At 41.4% G+C, this 22910-nt stretch overlaps 1 protein-coding gene across 3 annotated transcripts; it reads left to right on the top strand.

The window, feature by feature from the left end:
- The first annotated feature begins 761 nt into the window (after positions 1–761).
- rwdd3 (RWD domain containing 3) lies at positions 762–22446 on the top strand. Of its 3 annotated transcripts, none has more exons than XM_080011385.1 (5): positions 762–927; positions 2071–2306; positions 16577–16813; positions 20720–20896; positions 21692–22446. In XM_080011385.1, the coding sequence occupies exons 1-5, from the start codon at positions 843–845 to the stop codon at positions 21887–21889; spliced, it is 933 nt and encodes a 310-aa protein (XP_079867511.1). In that variant the 5' UTR covers positions 762–842; the 3' UTR covers positions 21890–22446. The 3 variants fall into 3 exon arrangements, with proteins under 3 accessions (XP_079867511.1, XP_079867512.1, XP_079867510.1); XM_080011386.1 differs by having other exon boundaries at positions 16574–16813; positions 20748–20896; XM_080011384.1 differs by having other exon boundaries at positions 16574–16813.
- The last annotated feature ends 464 nt before the right edge of the window (positions 22447–22910 follow it).

Genomic DNA, 22910 nt, shown 5'->3' with positions numbered 1-22910 from the left:
TATTTTCCTTAATGATTTTAGAGAAGAATGACTGTCTGACCTGTTTAATTTCTATGTTGTATTGATTGAGTCAATCCTTGTTAGGGGGGGATGGTCAGGATAAGGAACCCAATTGCAAGACATGTGGTTGAAGGAGTATTGACAGGAGTTTGAGAAGACCCAGAGAACCCAGACCAGGCAACAGACAGGGGATCAGGACAGGCAGGGCCTCATGACAATTTAATTAAGCCATTTTTATTGTTCTGGGTGTATGGCTTTGTGGGGGGCTGATAGTTTGAGTCCGAACTGGTAGTAAATTGTTTAGATGCCCGTATGTTACAGTGAAGTTACGAAATTTTGGTTTATGGTTTATAATTACAGGAATTTGTAAAGCAGAGTACCACTTATGGCTTTTGTATTTCAGCCAAATCTAGCAACGTTCAAGAATTAAAAAACAAAACATTTTACTTATTTTGGAGAGAGAAACTGATCCCTTTTTTCAACAGATCCTATTGACGCTAGAATCGATCTTCAAAACTAGACGTAGTATCGGTAGTATCGATCCGCCTACTCCTAATTCATATACGTTGCACCGCAGTCTGGATCTGAATGTACGTCCGATAGTTTGCCCTGAAATACGAACATTCTGGAGTCCTTACGATTATTTGTTTTTGGGCATCTGGCGACAATGAAGCGGAACCATGATAACCGGGAAACAGCGCTCGTCGGACATATAAACACTGCGCACACAATGGAAACGTTTCAGCTTCTTCGACCCGGAACATAACATACAAACGACACCGCTAACAACAGAACGTCAATGGAGAAAATACATGTATTTGCTATAGACGAACGTTCAAGCAATGTCTGAAGCTGCTCTAGAAGAGATTGCAGCTTTATCTTCGATTTACTGCGGAGAGGGAGAGTATGAGTTGATACACGGATCCGGTATGACGCTTTTCACTTTTTAATTTTACCCCCAAGATCCAAGAAGTTCAAATGTCGTTATAAAAGGCGCAGCATTAGCACGCTAACATACAAGAGAAGGACATAATCCATATCAAAACACCCAAGTTAGCATTGCTAACACGTTTGGATGTGACTCAATTCACTCCCTCTAGTGGTATAACTGGGAATGGCACAATAAAAAAAAGCTTTTTCTTTCTTTTTATACACCAACAATTTGTACAATAATTCCCCCAAAAAAGTGTATAATTGAGTGGATTTTTAGAAATAACAGCCTTTTCAGTGTATCCATCCATCCAACAGCAGACTGATATAACGCAGTCATTAACTAGAGTGTGCCACACCATCTTCAACATTAATTCCTTAATTACATTTCTAACAATTTCACAATATGTTTTTGTCTCTCACTTTCTATGCTTTTTAAGAATTCATTGTTATCATTTCATTTCGTTCCATAACCAACTGCACCCAATTACATAGTCCAAATCTGTGTCTAAGGTGTGTCTAAGTATGGCAAAGTTGTCTGAGCATTTATTAATTTTCTTTTCAAACTTGTTGCAATTACTTATTAAACTAGTTGTAAATGTACACTTCAGTATGAATAAACAGATCTTTTGACATAAAGAAACTGAAACCGCATCCCATTGCTTTCAATGCAGAAAGGCAATTGTGATATCAAGAATGTATATTGTTGATATTGACAATACAACTTTTGATATCAACAATTTCAATTGTTGATATCAGAAGTTCCTATTGTTTGTATCAAGAATGGGGATTGTTGATATTGACCATAAAACTTTTGATATCAACAATTCAAATTGTGGATGTCAACAATGGATTTTTATATCAATACCAATTGTTGGTATCAAACATGGAATTCTTGATATCAATAATACACATTCTTGATATCATGATTGTGATTCTGCGTTGAAAGCAATGGGGAGCGGTTTAAAAATGTTTTATCAGCAGTTGAAATGTTGATATTAAGAATGTCTGTTTTTGATATCATCAGTATGTTTTTTTATATCCAAATGTACATTTCTAACTAGTTTAATCAAAATTGCAACTAGTTTGAAAAAGTGAATAAATGCTCAAATGGCGAACGTGTTATTTTCATTCGTCTAGGAGTGGATGGTTTGGTGGTCCAGATAAAGACGGCGGTGGGCCATGATGCGAGGAGGGCGGAGGTGAGCCTCTCGTTCCATCTGCCCCCGCTCTACCCTCTCTGCCCTCCCAACGTGTCTGTCTCATCCCCCCTCCTGTCCCGGGGTCAGTGTCAGGACCTCAGACGGAAACTTCAGGAACAAGCTGCGGCCCTGCCCAAGGAACCGATGGTTCATCAGCTCGTGGCCTGGCTGCAGGTAGGTATGCGTAAGCAACCTCCAGACGCTCTTCTCTGTGATGTTACCTCGAGTTGAACATAGTCCCTCCGTTGATTCGCCTGTTCAGCAGCAGCTGAGCGGCCTCCGGGTGGAGCCGCCTGTCTGCAGTGGCGGCTTGACCATGCCCCCTTGGCCCGCCATAGTCGCCTCAAATAAAGACCGGGGGTGGAGGAAACTGATCAGAGCTGTGGCACTGTTCCGGTGCAGAGCTCAGCTCCCAAACAAAGCAAATAAAAACAGTGTGTTTTTATTTTAGATTAATTTAATTTACTCCATTTCCTACTGCTGCATAGCAAATCACAGATCACTCCTTGGGGCAAATGCCCGACTCTGAGCGCTGCTGCTCTCAAGCGTTCCAAGCAGGAAGTGGTGTAACTCGGAAAACTGTAATTACCCCGTTGGCTACCACCACAAGTGCGATTTTTAGGGTAGCTACTCGTTCTCTTTTTTTCCCTATATATGTGTGTTTGCATGGCATGGCATCTAGTTGGAAGTTTGATTTAAAATTCATACTAAAATATGATCAAAAATACTTATTAAACAGAGGGAATTAGAAATAATAGCCTGCCTCTAACATAAGCCTTCTTCCAATAAAGGCCTGGTACCCTCGATCACTATTTGAGGAAATAAGTTTTTTTTTTTTTCTTGCACTTGCAGTTTATCCCATTGCCACTAGGGGATGATCTGACTGTCAGGTACATCACAAATTCGATGCGAAGCAGTCTTAAAGAGCAACTATCAGGTTGTTGTTTTTTTCATGAATTTACAATCTTGGGCTCATGGAGAAGATGGTTTAAACCTTTTTACAGGCAGAAAGGGCAAACATACAGGAAAAAATACAGTGCTTTAAATTTGCGGGTAAAAAAGGCAATTTCTTTACATCTCGGCTGGTAACATCACGACGGGAGTGGTCGTCTCACTGCCACAGTGCAGTAGCAGGTCGGTCAGTTTCACAGCTATTTAGGATGGTGAAGTGCTGTGTTTAGGATTTATTATTTAGAAGTAAAAGAGTATTTACACAAAAAAAATCAATTTATTTCAAAATAAAGTCCCATACAAATGGAGACTGCAGTAAAGTTAAAGAGAACAATGGTGAGACAAAGGTTTTGTTTACCTAGTTCAAGTAGGAAACAAAGGTAAACAAATACATCTAAATCTGAAATAAAAATAAAAACACACCCTGTCTTTGGTGGAGACTCTGCAAGAGATGACGCAGAGTCCCATCTCCCAAGAGAGATCACTGCAAAAGAAGTTCTCTTCCCGGATAGACAGGGCGTTGCACTCCGGGTGGGACAGAGAGGATTTTTACGTTTTTCGTTTCATACATGTAGTAAATTCGGAAAAAAAAAAATCATCTAAAATAAAATGACACTGAGCGTCTCTCTCTCCACATCTCTTGTACTTGGCAAGTTTCCATTCACTGTAGCACTAGCTCTGTCCTGTCTCACACCTGTTACTTTACGTTCAAGTTTGCAGGCAATGTCAGATTTTTAGTTGGACATGGCTAATTGCATTAGAAAAATGAGTCCAGCTGTAATTCTAAATAAAATAAATAAATAAATAATTCTTGCATCAAATTGCTACATAATATCCCCACACAATTCACGGAGTATTAGGGCTGCCCCCTGAAAGTCGACGAGTCCAATCATCAGACTGAGATTCTTCAAGTTGAGCAGCTTTTTTTTTTTTTTTTAGTCAGTGTGCATTACAATAACAGGATGAAACTGATAGAAACTTACAGAAAATACACAGGGAAAACATTTCTATGGAGAATTATAAATAAGGGGAATCATCAATATATTTTTATTTGTGTGAATCGTCCGGACGCGAACACAACTCTCAGTGCACCGTGATCGCGGTGAGCCGTGCCCCATTCCTCCAAATATAACAACTAAAAACAGTGTGGGGACGGGGCACGGGGCACTAGTAGGGATGGGTATCGTTAAGATTTTAACGGTACTACTACTCTTACCAATACTGTTTATTGATCTTGTACTTTAACAATACTCTTATTGGTTCTTTTTCTATTTCTTAAGAGAAAAACAAAAACAAATTAAGAGCAGAATTAAGACAGCTTTATTCTCAGTGCATCACTTATGGAGAGGGGGCGATGGGGGCACAATCTGTGCTCTCATAGAACAGCGAAATCCGATTCCACTTACAAAATTCTGAGTCGGATACAGCCCTACTGGGTATGCCAACCTGCAAGTTGTCCTTTAAGACTCAATTAGATATAACACAACAGTGTCCCAAAGTGAAAAAGAAAACAAGGCATTTAACAGGAACTTAATTGGTATCTGGTTTAGAACACAGATAATTTTCACATTTTTAACAAGATTTAAAAGATGGCTTTTCCATCTTTTCAAATCAAATTTACAAACACAAATTACAACAAAATTAAGTAATGTCAACACACAACACACACTGTGCACTTTGTCGGTGCATAGGTTTCACACCATATCTTTAGAATTTTCATAGAAGGTAATATAAAAAAGATAATATAAAGAGATAATATTAAAAAAATCTAAAAATTATGAGCTAAGAAACGTGCTAAAACTCGATTTGACGCCCCAATTGAAATTATAATATTTGTACTTGACCTGCACATACCAAATATCTTTATTTATACTGTGTCCATTGCACACATCTTTCATATAATGTCATCAGACATGTCCTTCACACAGAGCAGACGTGTTTTGCTTTGCTCTCCTCTCTCTGCCTTGCTCCCAGCTTTGCTTCTATTTTTGCCAATTTCAGCACTTGTTTTGTGCTGCAAAAATAAGAAACAGTGGCTCAATCTAACAACTGGTCACTTATTTTAAAACTGCTTAAAAAGGATTACCCTTTATTTTTAAACCACCACTAGCTACAGTGTGGTGTGTGGGCAAAGTATGGCTCCCCTCGCTTCGGAGTCGTCAACGTGCACAGACTGCTCTCGACTGTTATAGTAGTTTGCTGTGCTCTAAACCAGGATCATCGTTTTGGGAAAATTTGGAGAACTTCACAACACACTACCAATGTCTCCTATCGGTGAGCTGACACTATAACTAGCTTGTTAAAACTGAGCCAGTACAAGTAAAGCCCTCTACGACTCGAGAGAATACTAACTCCTGGCACAAGTTGGGAGCAAAATCCAAGGACGAAAGCAGAGCTGTAATCCAGAATGGAACAGCGCTAAGGCCAGCTCATTCCAAAAAGCAAACAAACAGCAAACAACCAAAAAAAGCTCATCCTGTCAAAGGACTAAACTGTGAATCCCCATTGGATCAAGTGAGCGAGCTGTCCGCTGTTATCGTGGGAGATTGTTATTCGAGACATTAGTGCTAAGATTCTAAAAATATGTTGTTTCCCAGGTGCCGTGGTCAGTGACATCAATGTGAAAATCTCCCAAGATATTGTCTGATTACACAAGGATTGATAAAATCATTGTTCATGTTGGGACTAATGATACCCGAAGAAAGCATTCAGAACCGTTAAAACAGGACTTTGTTAAATCGCTTGACAGCTTCACCCAACTGAAGATTCAGTCATTATCAGTGGTCCCCTATCGTCAGTGGACAGAGGAATGGCGAAGTTCAGTGGACTCCTGGCGCTTAGCTCACGGCTTTCGACAACCTGCATTTCAAAAAGGCTGAGTTTTATTGACAACTTTAATCATTTCTGAGGGCGCAAAAACCTTTTTTGGAAGTTATGGCCTTTGTCTAAATAGATCTGGGGTGAAACTACTCATTGGGAATTTCCACTGTTCCCTTCGACACTCATCTGTCCCTCGCCTTAATGCACTGCTCCGTCCCAGTATGAGCAACTCTAGGCCACCTACTCTGACTTGTCTCCAGTCTACCCACAACAAACAGACCAGGGGCACTCTCAGAGCCAGGATATCCCATATGACCCTCATTTAGATCACAACTATCAGCCCCATTCCCTCCAGCTCATGCTCCCCCCTTTTTTCCTACCTCTCCCCCCAATTTTCTCCCAATGGCACTTATCTGGAGTTACCTGATGGCCTTTGTCCAAACAGATCAGGGTTTCACTATTCTCTTCATCACCCATCTGCCCAGCTCAATGCCGCCCACTCCGCTCCATCCTGACGGCACCACAACATTGTTCTCCTCTGTGTTCATCACCACCGGCTGCCAACAGTACACATATCAATCCCAGAAGACATAACAACTGACGTTTTAATGGTCCCTGCTTCTGTAGAGATGACATCTACAACTTCTCAAATACCAAGCCCTTGAGTCACACATAGCCCACTATCAACATTGAAAGACAGTGTATGCAACCTTCCCCATTCCTGCTTTAACTAGCAACAGGCCAAACAAGATGTACTCAACTCACTCTGCTAACCTATCAAATTTGATATGCATTCCTCATCACACAAGATCAGTTTCAGGCCTTGTTATTAACACTTCAAAGTTAGCTTCACTAAATTTCCTCCCAGAATTCTCTGAATTTGCATCGCTTATCATCACCAGTTATGATAGAATAATATTGAATGATGATCTAAACATTCACATAAACAACAGGGCTGAGCCTTAGGTCATGGAGTTCATCAACCTGCTGGGCAGTTTGTAACTAACACAACATGTCACTGAGGCTACACATAAACACGGTAACACACTGGTTGACCTGGTTGTGACGAAAGGGTTAAACATTAACCACATTACAGTGTCTAATATCAATGTTTCTCATTACTATTGTATATTCTTTGATTCTCATTTGAAAGTAAACCGGAACATGAAAGAAACTAGATCAAAAAGGATTCCTAGATGCAATAGCAGAACTGAAGTTCTCAGAGCTTATAAGAGAACTGGACTCTTGTCATCTAAACTGCTTAGTACTCAAATGGCTGATGCTTTCAATAACAATGTGATTATTACACTGAACAAAGTGGCTCCACTCAAGGTCAAAAAGAGGTATAGTGGTAAATCATCACCATGGATAAATAGCTCTGTCCAGAAGCTCAAGAGATCATGTAGAGCGGCTGAAAGGAAGTGGAGAAAATGTGGACTTAAGGTCCATCATAGCATTTAGAAGGAATCCTTATTTGTATATAACAATGCTGTACCTGCTGCAAGAAAAGACACATTTTCAAAGATTATTACAGAGTGGGAGTAACCCTAGAATACCGTTTTCCACCATTGATCAACTGCTTAATCCTGACCCTAGTCCTGATATTTTAAGCCAAGCATCTGTCGCAAAATGTGAGGCATTTACTATGTTCTTTACAAGCAAAATAATAGCTATCAGGGCGTTTATTACTTACCAGTTATGGAAACTTCAATAGTCAACCCTATAAAAGGAAAGCATCCATGAGGATCTTGAGGACTATTTCTGTTGAGTTCGGTAGGATTGTAATAGAGAGTTAACCTTCCATATGCTTTCTTGATCCTGTCGCAACTATATTTTTTAAAAGGGTTTTCAATAGTTTTTCAAGCTCTGCTTTGAAAATAATTTCTTGAGACCACGTTTTTTTCCTTCCCGATTCTTTTAAAACTGCTGTTGTGAAAACACTATTGAAGAAACCTGACTTGGACTGTGGTATCTGAGGTAACTACAGGCCCGTATCAAACCTTTTTTTTTTTTTTTTTTTTTTAACAGTTTTTATTGATTTTTCATTAAACATCATACATTTGCAGCTGAGTTGAAATTCGAATGTACACAAGCATGGATCTGCTGCGTTATCCAAATACTTAAAGTTATATAAAGAACCCCCCCCCCTCCCCGTTCCCTCCCACTCCACCCACCCATCCATCCAACCAACCATGCCCACTTGTCCCCTCAAGTCTTGATTATTACAGGGATAATTGTCTTATGAAGAGTTTTCCCAACCAAGGGATGCAGAAAAAGTGTATGGATAAAAGGAGAGAAGAAAATAGGAACAAAGAAAGCAATAATTAAATAGCTAATAATAATAGTAATAATAAAAAAAATACAAAAAGTTAAAAAAAAAAAAAAAAGGAGGGAGGAGGTGGGGGAGGGTCGGTCCTCTGCTGCCTCACTTTAATAATGGTATTCTAATCGTCCTTATTTAATGGTATTTGTAAACTCTTGTAGTATTCTAAGAATGGGGTCCAAATCTCTCTACATTCTTGCAAGGAGCCTTTAAGAGTATATCTGATTTCTCAAGTTTCAAAAAAATGCATGGTATCTCTAACCCATCTTGAGAAATTAGGAGGTGCTTGTTCCTTCCAAGAAAGAAGAATAAGACATCTTGCAATTAAGGAAGTAAATGCAATTATCATACAAGCTTTGCTTTTAAGGGAGCTAGTTTCAGGGGTTAATCCATATAGGGCACATTTTCCATCTACCGGCACGACAGAACCACAGAGTCAGGTAAACGCAGAGGCGGTGGGGTCTGCATTATGGTTAACTCTCGCTGGGGTTCGGATATATCCGTACTTTCAAAACACTGCTTTCCGGACCTGGAGCTCTTAACTAGAAAAGTCTGTCCCTTCTACCTCCCACGGGAATTCAGCTCCGCTATAATCACGGCAGTCTACATACCCCCGCAGGTGGATAAAACGTGCGTGTTAGAGGACCTTTACGGAGTAATCAATGGACTGGAGAACGCTCACCCTGAGGCAGCTTCTATTGTTTGTGGCGACTTCAGTATGGCTAATATGAGGAAAGTAAATGTCACCAGCATATCAACTTTCCTACCAGGGATGATCAGACTATCGACCATTGTTATTCACAACTACAGGACAGCTACAAACCCCTCCCCCGCCCCATGCCTTTGGTAAGGCGGATCACACCTCCATTCTTCTCCTACCAACCTACAGGCAACAATTAAAGCAAGGAAAACCGGTTTGTCGAACAGTCCAACGCTGGAGTAAGGAATCCACTGCCACTCTCCAGGACTGTTTCAAAACCACGGACTGGCGGATGTTCTGTGTTGCAGCTGATGGGGACATCAATGCATACACAGACTCTGTCTCAGCCTACAGCTACAAGTGTATTGATGATGTCGTCCCGAGAGTCAAGGTCAGGACTTTCCCCAACTACCATTAGCCCTGGGTTAATGGTGATGTCTGTGCTAAGCTCAGAGCATGGTCCTCCACCTATAGCTCTGGGGACCTGGAGACCTAGAGGAAGTCCAGATATGACCTTCGGAAAGCCATCAGAGATCTCAAAAGAGCCTACAGGGTCAAGCTGGAGTCGGACTACCACAGTTCCAACCCCAGACGCATGTGGTGTGGACTGCACACCATCAGGAGTGATGCCCAGCCAGCAGCCTCTCTTCCCAATGAGTTCAACACCTTCTCCGCATGGTTTGAGGCGAGCAACACCATCCCGGCTGCAAGGCTAGTGGAAGCCCTCAGAAGTCTCCAGGGCCTGATGGCATTCCAGGCCATGTCCTCAGAGCGTGCGCCGACCAGCTGGCGGAGGTATTAACCTCCATATTCAACCTCTCCCTGATCCAGTCTACAGTCCCCACCTGCTTCAAACAGGTGCTGCTGGTACCAAAGAAACAATCCATCACCTGCCTGAATGACTATTGCCACGTAGCGCTGACCTCTACCATCATGAAGTGCTTCAAGCGGCTAGTCAGAACCCACATCTGCTCTTCCCTTCCTGACACCCTGGACCCCCTTCAATTTGCATATCGCCGGAACAGATCTATGGACGACGCCATCGCCCAGGCAGTGCACACCACCCTCTCCCAACTGGACAAGAGCAACACATACGCGAGGATGCTGTTTGTAGATTACAGCTCAGCATTCAACACAATTGTGCCCGCTAAGCTTGTTCCCAAGCTCAGGATTCTGGGTCTTAACACCTCCCTCTGTAACTGGATCCTGTACTTCCTGACGGGTAGACCCCAGGTGGTGAGAATGGGAAAGATCTCCCCCTCTGCACTGATCCTGAGCACTGGAGCCCTGCAGGGGTGCGTACTCAGTCCCCTCCTGTACGCCCTGTTCACACATGACTGTGTGACTATGCGCAGCACCAACACCATCCTGAAGTTTGCGGACGACACCACCATCCTCAGTCTCATCACCAACAACGATGAGTCCTCCTACAGAGAGGAGGTCAGCGTCTTGGCCACATGGTGCCAAGATAACAACCTCTCTCTCAACGTCTGCAAGACTAAAGAAATGATCGTGGACTACAGGAAACGTTAGCAGGGGGGGGCACGCCCCCATTCACATCGATGGAGCTGAAGTGGAGAGAGTGCTCTCTCCTGCTTCAAGTTCCTCGGTGTGTCCATCAGTGATGACCTCTCCTGGTCCAGGCAATCGGACGCGACAATAAAAACTGCCCAAAAGCACCTATTCTTCCTGAGGAGACTCAAGAAGTTTGGCATGTCTGTCAGGACTCTCACCATCTTTTACCGATGCACCATTGAGAGCATTCTCACTGGCTGCATCATCGCCTGGTACTGCAGCTGCTCCGCTGCTGATCGCAAGGCGCTCAAGAGGGTGGTGAGGACAGTGGAGCGCATCATTGGCTGCCGCCTCCCCTCCATGCAAGGCATCTACCACACACGAAGCCTTAGGAAAGCACGGAAAAGCATAAAGGACTACAGCCACCCAGGCTACCGACTGTTCATGCTGCTGCCGTCTGGTAAATGTTACCAGAGCATCCGGGCATGGACTACCAGACTCACAAACAGTTTTTACCCTCAGGCCATCAGGCTTCTCAGCCTGCAACATCTGTAGTCACCTATGTAAATTAAATGTACATCACCACAACTACATGTACATATCCACCGGCACTCCTTCACTTTATGTTTATATCCATATCTTGTGCAATAGACTATCCTATTTCTGTTGGAACTGCTACAATGTTCCAATTATTTTAGTGTCTGTTTCACGATTATTTTTCTTATTTTCATTTTATGTACATAAGCTGTGACCTCTTGCCCGTATTTGTTACATCGACTCTTACTCTTTAAAAAAAAAAAAATGATATTCGACTCTTATTTTATTTAAAAAACAATTATTTCCTCCTTATATTTGCCTTATTTTATTTTTTATGCCCACTACGCAGTTCTTGCCTGTCATGCCCCAAGAATTTCATTATACTGAATGACCTTGTGTTGTACTGTACACTTGACAAAGAAAACACTTTGAACTTTGATTTAGGAGTAGGGGTGAATTATTTTCGAAACATCTCTGTATAGGCGCTAAAGATGTTGGACCAAAATGTGTAGAGTTTAGGGCAGGACCTTAGCATGTGTATAATATCTGCCAGTTGACCTTTACAGCGAGGGCATGAGGGGTCTCCATCAGGGAAGATTTTCGCCAGTCTTGCATTAGTCAAATGTGATCTCAACACAACCTTAAGTTGTATCAAGTTGTGCCTAGCACACGGGGAGGAGGTATATACTAGGTCAAGCTCCCTCTTCTCCCATTGATCTGCTGTTATTTCCTCTCCCAAATCGTTCTCCCAAAGTCTCTTCACATCTTGCAGTGAATGAGGGATCAGATCACAAATATTGTTAGAGAATGGAAATGGAACCCTTGCGTTGAGGAGACAATGAGAGAATGTTATCAATAGTGTTGCCTGTCGGAAGGTCTGGAAAGGATGTAATATTTTTCCGGACAAAGTTTCTAATTTGAAGATATCTAAAAAAGTTAGACTTGGGTTAATCGAATGAGAGAACATAATATGAAGGCTAGGTTAAGTGAGCTACAGGCATACTCCATTTGTACCCAGGCCTCACACTTACCCGGCAGGTCTCTGCCAATCCAGTGTAACATCGCCTTTTTGTTACATGTCCAGTAATAAATAACAAATAAAGGTGGGAAGGGCCAGGCCAGCAAGTTTAGGTCTTTGAAGGGAACTTCTTTTAATTCTTTGTGGCCTACCATTCCAGATGGATGCGGATATGCTCTTCTCCAGTGAATAAAAGAATGATTTCTTAATCAAAATGGGAATGTTTTGGTAAAGGTAAAGGAATTTTGGTAGCACAATCATTTTTACCAGATTAATTTGCCTGACTACGGACAGTTGGAGGTTCATCCATCTGGCCATATCTTTCTCACATTTTTCAAATAGAACGTTAAAGTTCTTGGTGAAAAGTGATGAGAAAGTGGATGTGATCTTGACTCAGAGATATTAAAAACCTTACTGACAATTCTAAATGGAAAAGATGAAGGAGGGATTAGACCAGCTGTCTGAATAATGGTAAACATTTAACTTTTTTCAAAATTGAGGAACAGATTTTACTGGGTCTGAAACATATAAAATAACGTTGTCTGCGTATAAGGATAATTTGTGTGTTAGGCCCCCTCGCTCTATGCCCAGAAAGTCGTTGGATTGTCTAAGAGAAATAGCTAGATGTTCAATCGCAATGGCGAAGAGAAGACGGGATAAATTGCAGCCCTGGTGAGAACTTCTGCCAAGAAGGAAATATTCAGATCGTTGTCCATTTGTAATTACCGATAATATTTTATAATCTATATTCAATAGAGAGATGGGATGATAGGAGACGCACTGGAGACGGTCTTTGCCTATTTTCGGTAAAAGTGTTATTGCTGCTTGACGTAGGGTGGGTGGGAGATGCCCAGATGTCAGAGATTCATTAAAACTGGCTTGGAGAAAGCTCAAGTGCAAATTTTGTTTAAAATTTGGAGGTATATCTGTCTGGGCCAGGTGATTTGTTGCATTTCAGAGAGTTGAGAGCTGTCATTATCTCTGCACTGGAGATCCCCCACCTCCAAGTAAAGAGTTATGTTTGACTGGAACAGAAGGTAGAGTGAGGTTGTCAAAGAAGTGGTTAAGCTGCGGAAGATTATCAACACATTCTGAGCTGTATTACTGTAATACTGTTTAAAAGTGTTGTTGATTTCCATGTGGTCTGCTGGACTAATCGCCTGATTCATAAACACTGAATTGAGATTTTGTGAGCAAGTATGTGGCTTTGTCAGTGGAGGCTAAGTTGTATTCAGTCTGTAGTCGCAGTCTTTCTTAAAAAAGTGCTGGGGAGGATGAATAGTGACTGTCAATCTCTGCAATGGATCGAGAGATGTCGTTAAGCTTGGAGTCTCTTGCTTTTTTAGTCCTAGAGGAGTATTCAATTATTTGCCCACAAAGATAGACTTTGAGGGTCTCTCATAATGTTGAGTGGGAAATTTCTGGGGAGGCATTGGTTTCCATAAAGAAATTAATATGACAATAAACGTGCTTCACAAATTCCTCGTCAGCTAGGAGGAGGGGGTTAAGCCTCCAATTATGAGTGGGTCTAACGCAGTCGGGTAATGTTACATGGAATGAGACGGCTCCATGGTCTGATACTGTGATAAGAGCAAGAGCTAACAGTAACCTGTTATCTAGAAGGAAATCATTGATACGAGTATATGTATGGTGGACATTGGGGGGGGGGAAAAAGGAGAACGCTCTCTTGTTGTTAAATTCAAATATGCAGATATCTGAAACACCATTCTGAGCCATGAAATCGTTAATAGTTTTGGCGGATTTGGTGAGAGGTTGTACTTTGTTTGACGACCTGTCCGATATGGTGTTGAGTACACAGTTAAAGTCACCTCCTATAAACAAATTGTAATCAAATTGGGGGGGAGATAATGTAAAATAAGCAAACAAATGCATGGGAAAATGGAATAGCAGTGGTGAAATTGACATTGAAACGAAAAAAAACTATTTGAATGGGGACAGGGGACTTGAACAATGTTCTCAACTACCAGCTTTGAGAACACTTAACTTAGACTTGAACTCTGGTTTTACTGAATTTAGCCTGAAACTCTGTATAAAGACACTGGCATTTGTAATTGGAATCACAGCAACAACAACAGTGTACAGCATGTGCACGATATGCTTACAAACGGGGCAGCCACAAGTTAACTTAAGTTAACTAAAACCTGTAAGGCTTATACAGTATATATAAAAGCAGGAGCGCGTTTATAGTATGACAAAGGAAAAGTACTTAATAAACTTTCATTAACAACAGAAGCCTTTAACGAAAGAGTATAGCAAAACAATAATATTAATAAAAGTCATTAAGGAGCGTCGGCAAATACCTTGAAGCGTAAATGTGGCTGCGTTTGGGCTCAAGAGATTGACTGCCAGTCTGTGCGTAATGGGGGAGAGAGTGTTAGGCGAGCCGGCTTGGGCGTTCTGCAGAAAAGAGGAAACTTCTCCGGGGGAATGAAACAACAGTTTCTGTCCATTCTTGTCGGTACTTGGAGCTTGGCAGGGAAAAGCATCCTATACACGAAGCTGGCGTTTCTCAGCTCTGACTTGACCGCGTATGCCGCTCTTTTCTTGGAGACCTCAACGCTGTAGTTGGGGAAGATGCGAACTTCGTGCCCGTGAAAACAAAGGGACGCGCCTGCCTCCCTCGCCAGCTTCAGGATGCGCTCCTTGGTCTGGTCTCCTTGTTTCCTGCGGAGGATGGTAACTCTGTGGGCCCGGTCAACGAATGGAGGAGCGGGAAAGGCTTCTGGACCAAACGCTTCTTTCAGAATTACCTCCATGAAGGCGCTTGGTTGCGAGTCCTCAATTTCTTCAGGTAAGCCTCTTATATGGATGTTGTTGCGTCTCGATCTGTTTTCCAGATCGTCCGTCTTAAGTTTGAGGGCATAGTTTTCTTTGGGCAGGGCTGCGCAGGTGGACTCAAGGGTTGCCATTCTGGCCTCCATATCATTATGTGACATTTCCATTTGTTGAATTGTCTGGTCGTGCTGGTCGATTGTTGCTCAATCACTAGAGAGCTGATCAGAAAGTTTGGCTATAATACGGTCCTCCATGGACTTGAGAAGTCTCTCCATGTCAGCCAATGTTAGCGGCGCGTTGCTAGTAGCATGCTGTTCGTTTTGATTAGCTTGTGAGCCGTCGCCAAGATTATTTTCCGAAGGTTGCTCTTCTGTATGTTGATTTGATTTTTTCGAAGGGTTTCCCATGTTAACCAGCCCTTGACACAAATTTTCATGAGGTAATTGTGGTAATAAATCCCGTGTGGTTCGGATTTAGACAGTATTTCAACAGAGCTCTCCTAGTCTGCGACCTACTCCGTCATTAGTGAGTACTTGAGAAAGTAGTCTGTAGTCAAATTTACAACTTTGTTTATGATGACAACATTTTGGAGGAATTTGACTTAGGTTTCAGAGCCAAGCACAGAACAGAGCAGTTTCACAGCACAGAAACTGCTCTCACCAAAATAATGTATCCTGAACTGCTTCAGAACTTACAGGAAGGACATTTTTCATGTCTTGGACGTCATGTATCAGAGAAACATGATATAACTTCTGGTGTTGCACAGTTGACCTGCCTTGGGCCCTTACTTTTCCCTCTTACCTAACATGCTTCTATTAGGTGATTGTGGCATTTTCGCCTACCACACGCCACCCAAGGTTCCATTTTCAGGGACCGCCAACACAGAGACACAGATGATGGGGTTTCAGACACAGTTTATTGTAGAGAGTGGGCTAGATTGAATAAGCCCAGGAGTAAATGTTCACATGTCGTGACAAGTCTCCTATCCTGAGTGTGTGTGTGTGTGTGTGGGGATGGGGGTTTTACCTGTTGCTAGTAAGACCAACCAACAAGCAACAGGTATGTGGCCGCTCTGATCCTGGGCCCCAATTACCTAGACCCAGGACAGGTGTGGCTGATTAAACCACACCACCCACACCACCGCAGAGAACAAGAAATTAAAAACAAATGTCTGGACTCTGACACAGGTTTCCCATACCTAGAAATACAGACTCTGACACAGGGTTACCATACCTAAATAAATATAACTCTGGACTCTGAAACAGGGTTCCCATACCTCAAACCAACAAAACAGAACTGGTCCCCTTCCTGGGGACCTGGTTCCCTGAACAGCACAGTCCATTGGCCTCCTTCCCCCAGTGCGACGACAGATCCTCCCCTCCACTCTTCCGATGGAGGATGGAGCAGATGGACACGTGTCATGACAAGGGCTCCTATCCTGGGTGTGTGTGGGGATATGTGTTTTACCTGTTGCTCGTTAGACCAACCAACAAGCAACAGGTATGTGGCTGCTCTGATCCTGGGCTTTTATTATCAATAAACATTGTAAATTTCCTATATAATTATGCTGATTATACACAACTGTATATTTCTGTGGCGCTAAATCTTGCAAATGCAGAGAGTGCTCTCACTACTTGTCTACTTGCAATAAATGAAAAAAAAAAAAAAAAGTGAAGATTAGACAGAAATCCTTTTGGTTGGCCCCAAAGTCAAAAGGGAGACACCCTCCCCCCCTTCACTGCTACGATTATCATGATGATGAAAATCTTCTCCCTTTGTAGCAGTCAGGGGAGGTGGCCAAGGAGGGGAGAGGAGCAGCAGCAACAGAGCAGGTAGAGGCGACAAGTGGAGGTGGAGGAGGGGAGGAGTGGATGGCCGTCCTCACCCTGGACCACATACGCTCCAGGGGGCGCTACGTCAAGCAGCTGAAACGCTGGACTGAGCAGCTGCAGCTCAGAACCTGGCTACTGCTCGGACACCATATTGTGATTGTACTACAGGGAACCCGGGCGGACATTCAGGTACCCATAACCCATAACTTATCCTGTGCGTAAAATCACATTCGTATATTCATATTTTCATATTTACATTTTCCATTTTTTCGGCTATTTGTGTATATTTGTGCATTTTTATTTTGCTTTTACTTTACTTTTCAAATTTTTTTCAACTTTTATTAATTTTATATATATATATATATATATATATATATATATATATGTGTGTGTGTGTGTGTGTGTGTGTGTGTGTGTGTGTGTGCGTATGTGTATATGTATATGTATATATACAGTGGAGGAAATAATAATTTGATCCCTCACTGATTTTGTAAGTTTTCCCACTGACAAAGAAGTGAACGGTCTATAATTTTAGAGGTAATTTTTGGTAGGTTTATTATAACAGTGAGAGACAGAATATCAAAAAGAAAATCCTGAAAATCACATGAAAAAAAAAAAAGAATTAATAATAAAATAAATTATTTTGCATTTCATTGAGTGAAATAACTATTTGATCCCCTACCAACCATAAAGAATTCTGGCTCCCACAGATTAGTCCTCTCGCTTTAAGAATGTACTCCTAATCTCAACTCGTTACCTGTATAAAAGACACCTGACTCAACTTGTTACCTGTATAAAAGACACCTGTCCACAGAATCAATCAATCAGACTCCAACCTCTCCATCATGGGCAAGACCAAAGAGCTGTCTAAGGACATCGGGGACAAGATTGTAGACCTGCACAGGGCCAGAATGGGCTACAAGACCATTGGCAAGAAGCTGGGTGAGAAGGAGACAACTGTTGGCGTGATTATTCGAATATGGAAGAAACACAAAATGACCGTCAATCTCCCTCGGTCTGGGGCTCCACGCAAGATCTCACCTCGTGGGGTATTAATGATCATGAGAAAGGTGAGGGATCAGCCCAGAGCTAGACAGGAGGAGCTTGTTAATGATCTCAAGGCAGCTGGGACCTCAGTCACCAAGAAAACCATTGGTAACACACTATGCCGTAATTGATAAAATCCTGCAGCGCCCAAAAGGTCCCCCTGCTCAAGAAGGGACATGTACAGGCTCTTCTGAAGTTTGCCAATGAACACCTGAATGATTCAGAGAATGCTTGGGGAGAAGGTGATGTGGTCAGATGAGACCCAAATCAAGCTCTTTGGTATCAATGCGACTCACCGTGTTTGGAGGAAGAGGAAATCTGACTACGACCGCAAGAACACCACCGTCAAGCATGGAGGTGGAAGCATCATGCTTTGGGGGTGTTTCTCTGCTAAGGGGACAGGTCGACTTCCCCGCATCAAGGGAAATATGGATGGGGCCATGTACCGTGAAATCCTGGGTGACAACCTCCTTCTCTCAGCCAGGACACTAAAAATGGGTGGTGGATGGGTCTTCCAGCACGACAATGACCCAAAACATACAGCCCAAGGCAACAAAGGAGTGGCTCAAGAAGAAGCACATTGAGGTCATGGGGTGGCCTAGCCAGTCTCCGGACCTTAATCCTATAGAAAATCTGTGGAGCTGAAGCTTGGAGTTGCCAAGCGACAGCCTCGAAACCTTAAAGATTTGGAGAGGATCTGCAAAGAGGAGTGGTCCAACTTTCCTCCTGAGATGTGTGCAAACCTGGTAATCAACTACAAGTAACGTCTGACCTCTGTACTTGCCAACAAGGGTTTCTCCACCAAGTACTAAGTCATGTTTTGATAGGGGATCAAATACTTATTTCACTCAATGAAATGCAAAATAATTTATATCTTTTATTTAATGTGATTTCTTAATCTGGATTTTCTTTTTGATATTCTGTCTCTCACTGTTATAATAAATCTACCAAAAATTACCACTAAAATTATAGACCGTTCATTTCTTTGTCATTGGGCAAAATTACAAAATCAGTGAGGGATCAAATAATTATTTCCTCCACTGTGTGTGTGTGTGTGTGTGTGTGTGTGTGTGTGTGTGTGTGTGTATATACAGTGGGGCAAAAAAGTATTTAGTCAGCCACCAATTGTGCAAGTTCTCCCATTTAAAATGTGATGAGAGAGGCCTGTTATTTTCATCATAGGTATACTTCGACTATGAGGGACAGAATGAGGAAAAAAAATCCAGAAAATCACATTGTCTTTTAAAGAATTTATTTGCAAATTATGGTGGAAAATAAGTATTTGGTCAATAACAAAAGTTCATCTCAATACTTTGTTATATACCCTTTGTTTGCAATGACAGAGGTCAAATGTTTTCTGTAAGTCTTCACAAGGTTTTCACACACTGTTGCTGGTATTTTGGCCCATTCCTCCATGCAGATCTCCTCTAGAGCAGTGATGTTTTGGGGCTGTCGCTGGGCAACACGGACTTTCAACTCCCTCCAAAGATTTTCTATGGGGTTGAGATCTGGAGACTGGCTAGGCCACTCCAGGACCTTGAAATGCTTCTTACGAAGCCACTCCTTCGTTGCCCGGGCGGTGTGTTTGGGATCATTGTCATGCTGAAAGACCCAGCCACGTTTCATCTTCAATGCCCTTGCTGATGGAAGGAGGTTTTCACTCAAAATCTCACGATACATGGCCCCATTCATTCTTTCCTTTACACGGATCAGTCGTCCTGGTCCCTTTGCAGAAAAACAGCCCCAAAGCATGATGTTTCCACCCCCATGCTTCACAGTAGGTATGGTGTTCTTTGATGCAACTCAGCTTTCTTTCTCCTCCAAACAGGACAAGTTGAGTTTTTACCAAAAAGTTATATTTTGGTTTCATCTGACCATATGACATTCTCCCAATCCTCTTCTGCATCATCCAAATGCTCTCTAGCAAACTTCAGATTGGCCTGGACATGTACTGGCTTAAGCAGGGGGGCACGTCTGGCACTGCAGGATTTGAGTCCCTGGCGGCGTAGTGTGTTACTGATGGTAGCCTTTGTTACTTTGGTCCCAGCTCTCTGCAGGTCATTCACTTGGTCCCCCCGTGTGGTTCTGGGATGTTTGCTCACCGCTCTTGTGATAATTTTGACCCCACGGGGTGAGATCTTGCGTGGAGCCCCAGATCGAGGGAGATTATCAGTGGTCTTGTATGTCTTCCATTTTCTAATAATTGCTCCCACAGTTGATTTCTTCACAACAAGCTGCTTACCTGTTGCAGATTCAGTCTTCCCAGCCTGGTGCAGGTCTACAATTTTGTTTCTGGTGTCCTTTGACAGCTCTTTGGTCTTGGCCATAGTGGAGTTTGGAGTGTGACTGTTTGAGGTTGTGGACAGGTGTCTTTTATACTGATAACGAGTTCAAACAGGTGCCATTAATACAGGTAACGAGTGGAGGACAGAGGAGCCTCTTAAAGAAAAAGTTACAGGTCTGTGAAAGCCAGAAATCTTGCTTGTTTGTAGGTGACCAAATACTTATTTTACCGAGGAATTTACCAATTAATTAATTAAAAATCCTCCAATGTGATTCCCTGGATTCTTTCCCCCCCATTCTGTCTCTCATAGCCGAAGTGTACCTATGATGAAAATTACAGGCCTCTCTCATCTTTTTAAGTGGGAGAACTTGCACAATTGGTGGCTGACTAAATACTTTTTTGCCCCACTGTGTGTGTGTGTGTGTGTGTGTGTGTGTGTGTGTGTGTGTGTATTTGTGTGTATATGTATGTGTGTATATGTGTGTGTGTGTGTGTGTGTGTGTGTATATATATATATATATATATATATATACACACACACACACACACTAGGAGCAAGTGTGTGTGTGTGTGTGTGTGTGTATTAATACCCTGTGGATCTACAGGAATCAGTGCTTCTACTCTCCCTTGATTGTTTTACTATTGGTTTTGATATCTATTTATTTATTTTTACTTCATATTACTGTTCAATTCCAGGACTGTTTTAAGGAAGAATGTTGACTCTTAATCTCATAACTGTATCATGTCCTTCTATCTGCACCTAGGACCTATTCATAAACTTTCTCTGTCCAGGAGTTCTGCTCTCTCCTGAAGACCGTCAAGGTGGACGTCAACTGTTTGGGCAGGAAATGCAAAGAGAGGATGATGAAGGTTCTCTGGCAAAGCCCCTGTTTGTCGCCCTCCCCAGAGCCCAGGCTAGAGCTGCATGGACACCACACCAAGTAGGTGTAGCAGCTATTTGAAGCCATTTTTGAGTTAGAACTGTTGACATTTAGGGATAAAGATAGATCGATAGATGGATGGTTTATTCATCCAATAAACTGGAAAATAAAACTGAAAATAAACAAATATACAATAAACAGGATGATAAACAAATAAACATAAACAAAAGTCAATAAACCATTAAAAAATATACCTAAGGAATAAACATGAAAATGTCGGCAATATACAATAAAATCAACAATAAACAATATAAATAAACCCCCCAAAAATAAACATTATAGACATTAAGTTTGTACTTAAAAATTAATAATAATCCTAAATTACAAGCAAGGACATTTTGGCAATCTACAATAAATAATATTAAGTAAAAGATAGAAAAATGTGGCTATATACAACAAACTTAGAAAATAACAATAAACAATATGAACAATAAACCAGAAAAATAAACCTAAAAATAAACAACCAACAATTAAAATTGTCCAATATAAAATAAACCTAATGATTAATAATTAAAATAAACAGAAAAGAAACACGCAATATACATTAACCTTAAAAATGAACAATAAACAAGAAAATGAACCTAAAAATGAACAATATATATTCAGCAAATAAACGTAACAATGAACAATAAACAATATATTTTTATATCAAAATAAAAAATTTACCATGAAAATAAACAAGAAAAAAATGGCAACATTTTTTGTCTGAATGTTTTTTGTTGTAGTTGTAGTAATCCCTCTCAAAGAAAAAACACACATTGTAAGATCTGTCCCATCCCTCTCTTTCTCTCTCAGTCGACCAGCTTTTCTAGTTCTGGAGTACCAGTCAATGTCCGAACTGGTAGCGGCCTTCCAGGAAATCGACGCAGCCGAACTCTACCGGCAGATACAGACAGCACTGACCACTTGACTAATTTCTGCCTACCAGGAGCTACACCTGAGAAACTCTTTGAAAACACGAGGCATCGGCACTACTTTAAATCCCACTCCTGAGTAGCATGAAGGGAATCGAGGGACTCAACCCCAATTCACATCAAGAGTGTCACGTCAGCGGTGCGTCGAGGCTTCAGATATGCTGTCATGATAATTGGGTGATGGAAAATGCCATGGATTTGCTTCCGTCGTGTTATGTGTGACTCTGCCCTGAAGTCGGCATACAAACTGGACCTTCTACACCTCGTCGCTGCTGTGAGTAGTCAGAGATATGATCATTTTGGAAAAATAATAATTAAATTTGCCTCAGCTATTGTACTGTGTCCTGGGTGTTGCCATGGTTATCCAGGATGCTGTGTGGCATTTGTTTGTTAGCGTTAAATAAGTTCTAAATTATACCAAGTTACGGTTCTGATGCACTTAAGGTGCTATTGTCGTTATTTCAATTGTTTAGTTACTGTTAGATGATGTACTGTGACTGTAAAATGACTCATATTGGCATTACAAAATTAAATTTGACGATTTTAGAGTACCTCTTAAGCGCTATCTTTTCATTTTCAAGGACTTAACATAAAATAAATATTATACATTTGCAGTGTGATCTTTATTTATTAAAATATAACTTAAGTCTCATTGTCTATTATTTATATTAGTATATCTATATATAGTATCTGTCATTAATCTCATTGTCATCTACTATTATGAGTGTCCAATCATGGACATCGTCATCCATCGTCAATTAAAATGTATTACATTTCCCTAGCAGACTCTGCGTCCTAAAAGCAGTTCTGGAAATTATGTATTAATCATGTTAATACAGGGGAAAGGCCTGAAACATCAAAGAATAGCCAGAAATATATATATATATATTTTAATTCAAGTTCCTATATGACAAAAAAATGTTTTGATAAAATTATTCCAAACAAAAGCTCAGAAATGGGCATTATTGTTTTTATCAAAAGCTTGCGATCTCTTTTGGAGAAAAAACAGCATTTATGTGCAATAAGTGTAAAACTGATGAGAAGGTCTATATAGGCTCTCTTTATACTGTAGATATCTCTATCTATTTCTAACCTCACGT

This window comes from Zeus faber (assembly GCF_960531495.2).
Source record: "Zeus faber genome assembly, chromosome: 12".
Lineage (NCBI taxonomy): Eukaryota > Metazoa > Chordata > Actinopteri > Zeiformes > Zeidae > Zeus > Zeus faber.
This window is presented reverse-complemented; position numbering and strand designations above follow the sequence as displayed.

What these genes read in the sequence shown, in the direction of transcription:
- rwdd3 (XM_080011384.1), top strand. Translation starts at nt 843, where the DNA reads ATGTCTGAAGCTGCTCTAGAAGAGATTGCAGCTTTATCTTCGATTTAC. An exon ending in TGAGTTGATACACGGATCCG is followed by an intron (nt 928 to 2,070) that starts GTATGACGCTTT and finishes TCATTCGTCTAG; the next exon opens with GAGTGGATGGTTTGGTGGTC. An exon ending in CTGCATGGACACCACACCAA is followed by an intron (nt 20,897 to 21,691) that starts GTAGGTGTAGCA and finishes TTTCTCTCTCAG; the next exon opens with TCGACCAGCTTTTCTAGTTC.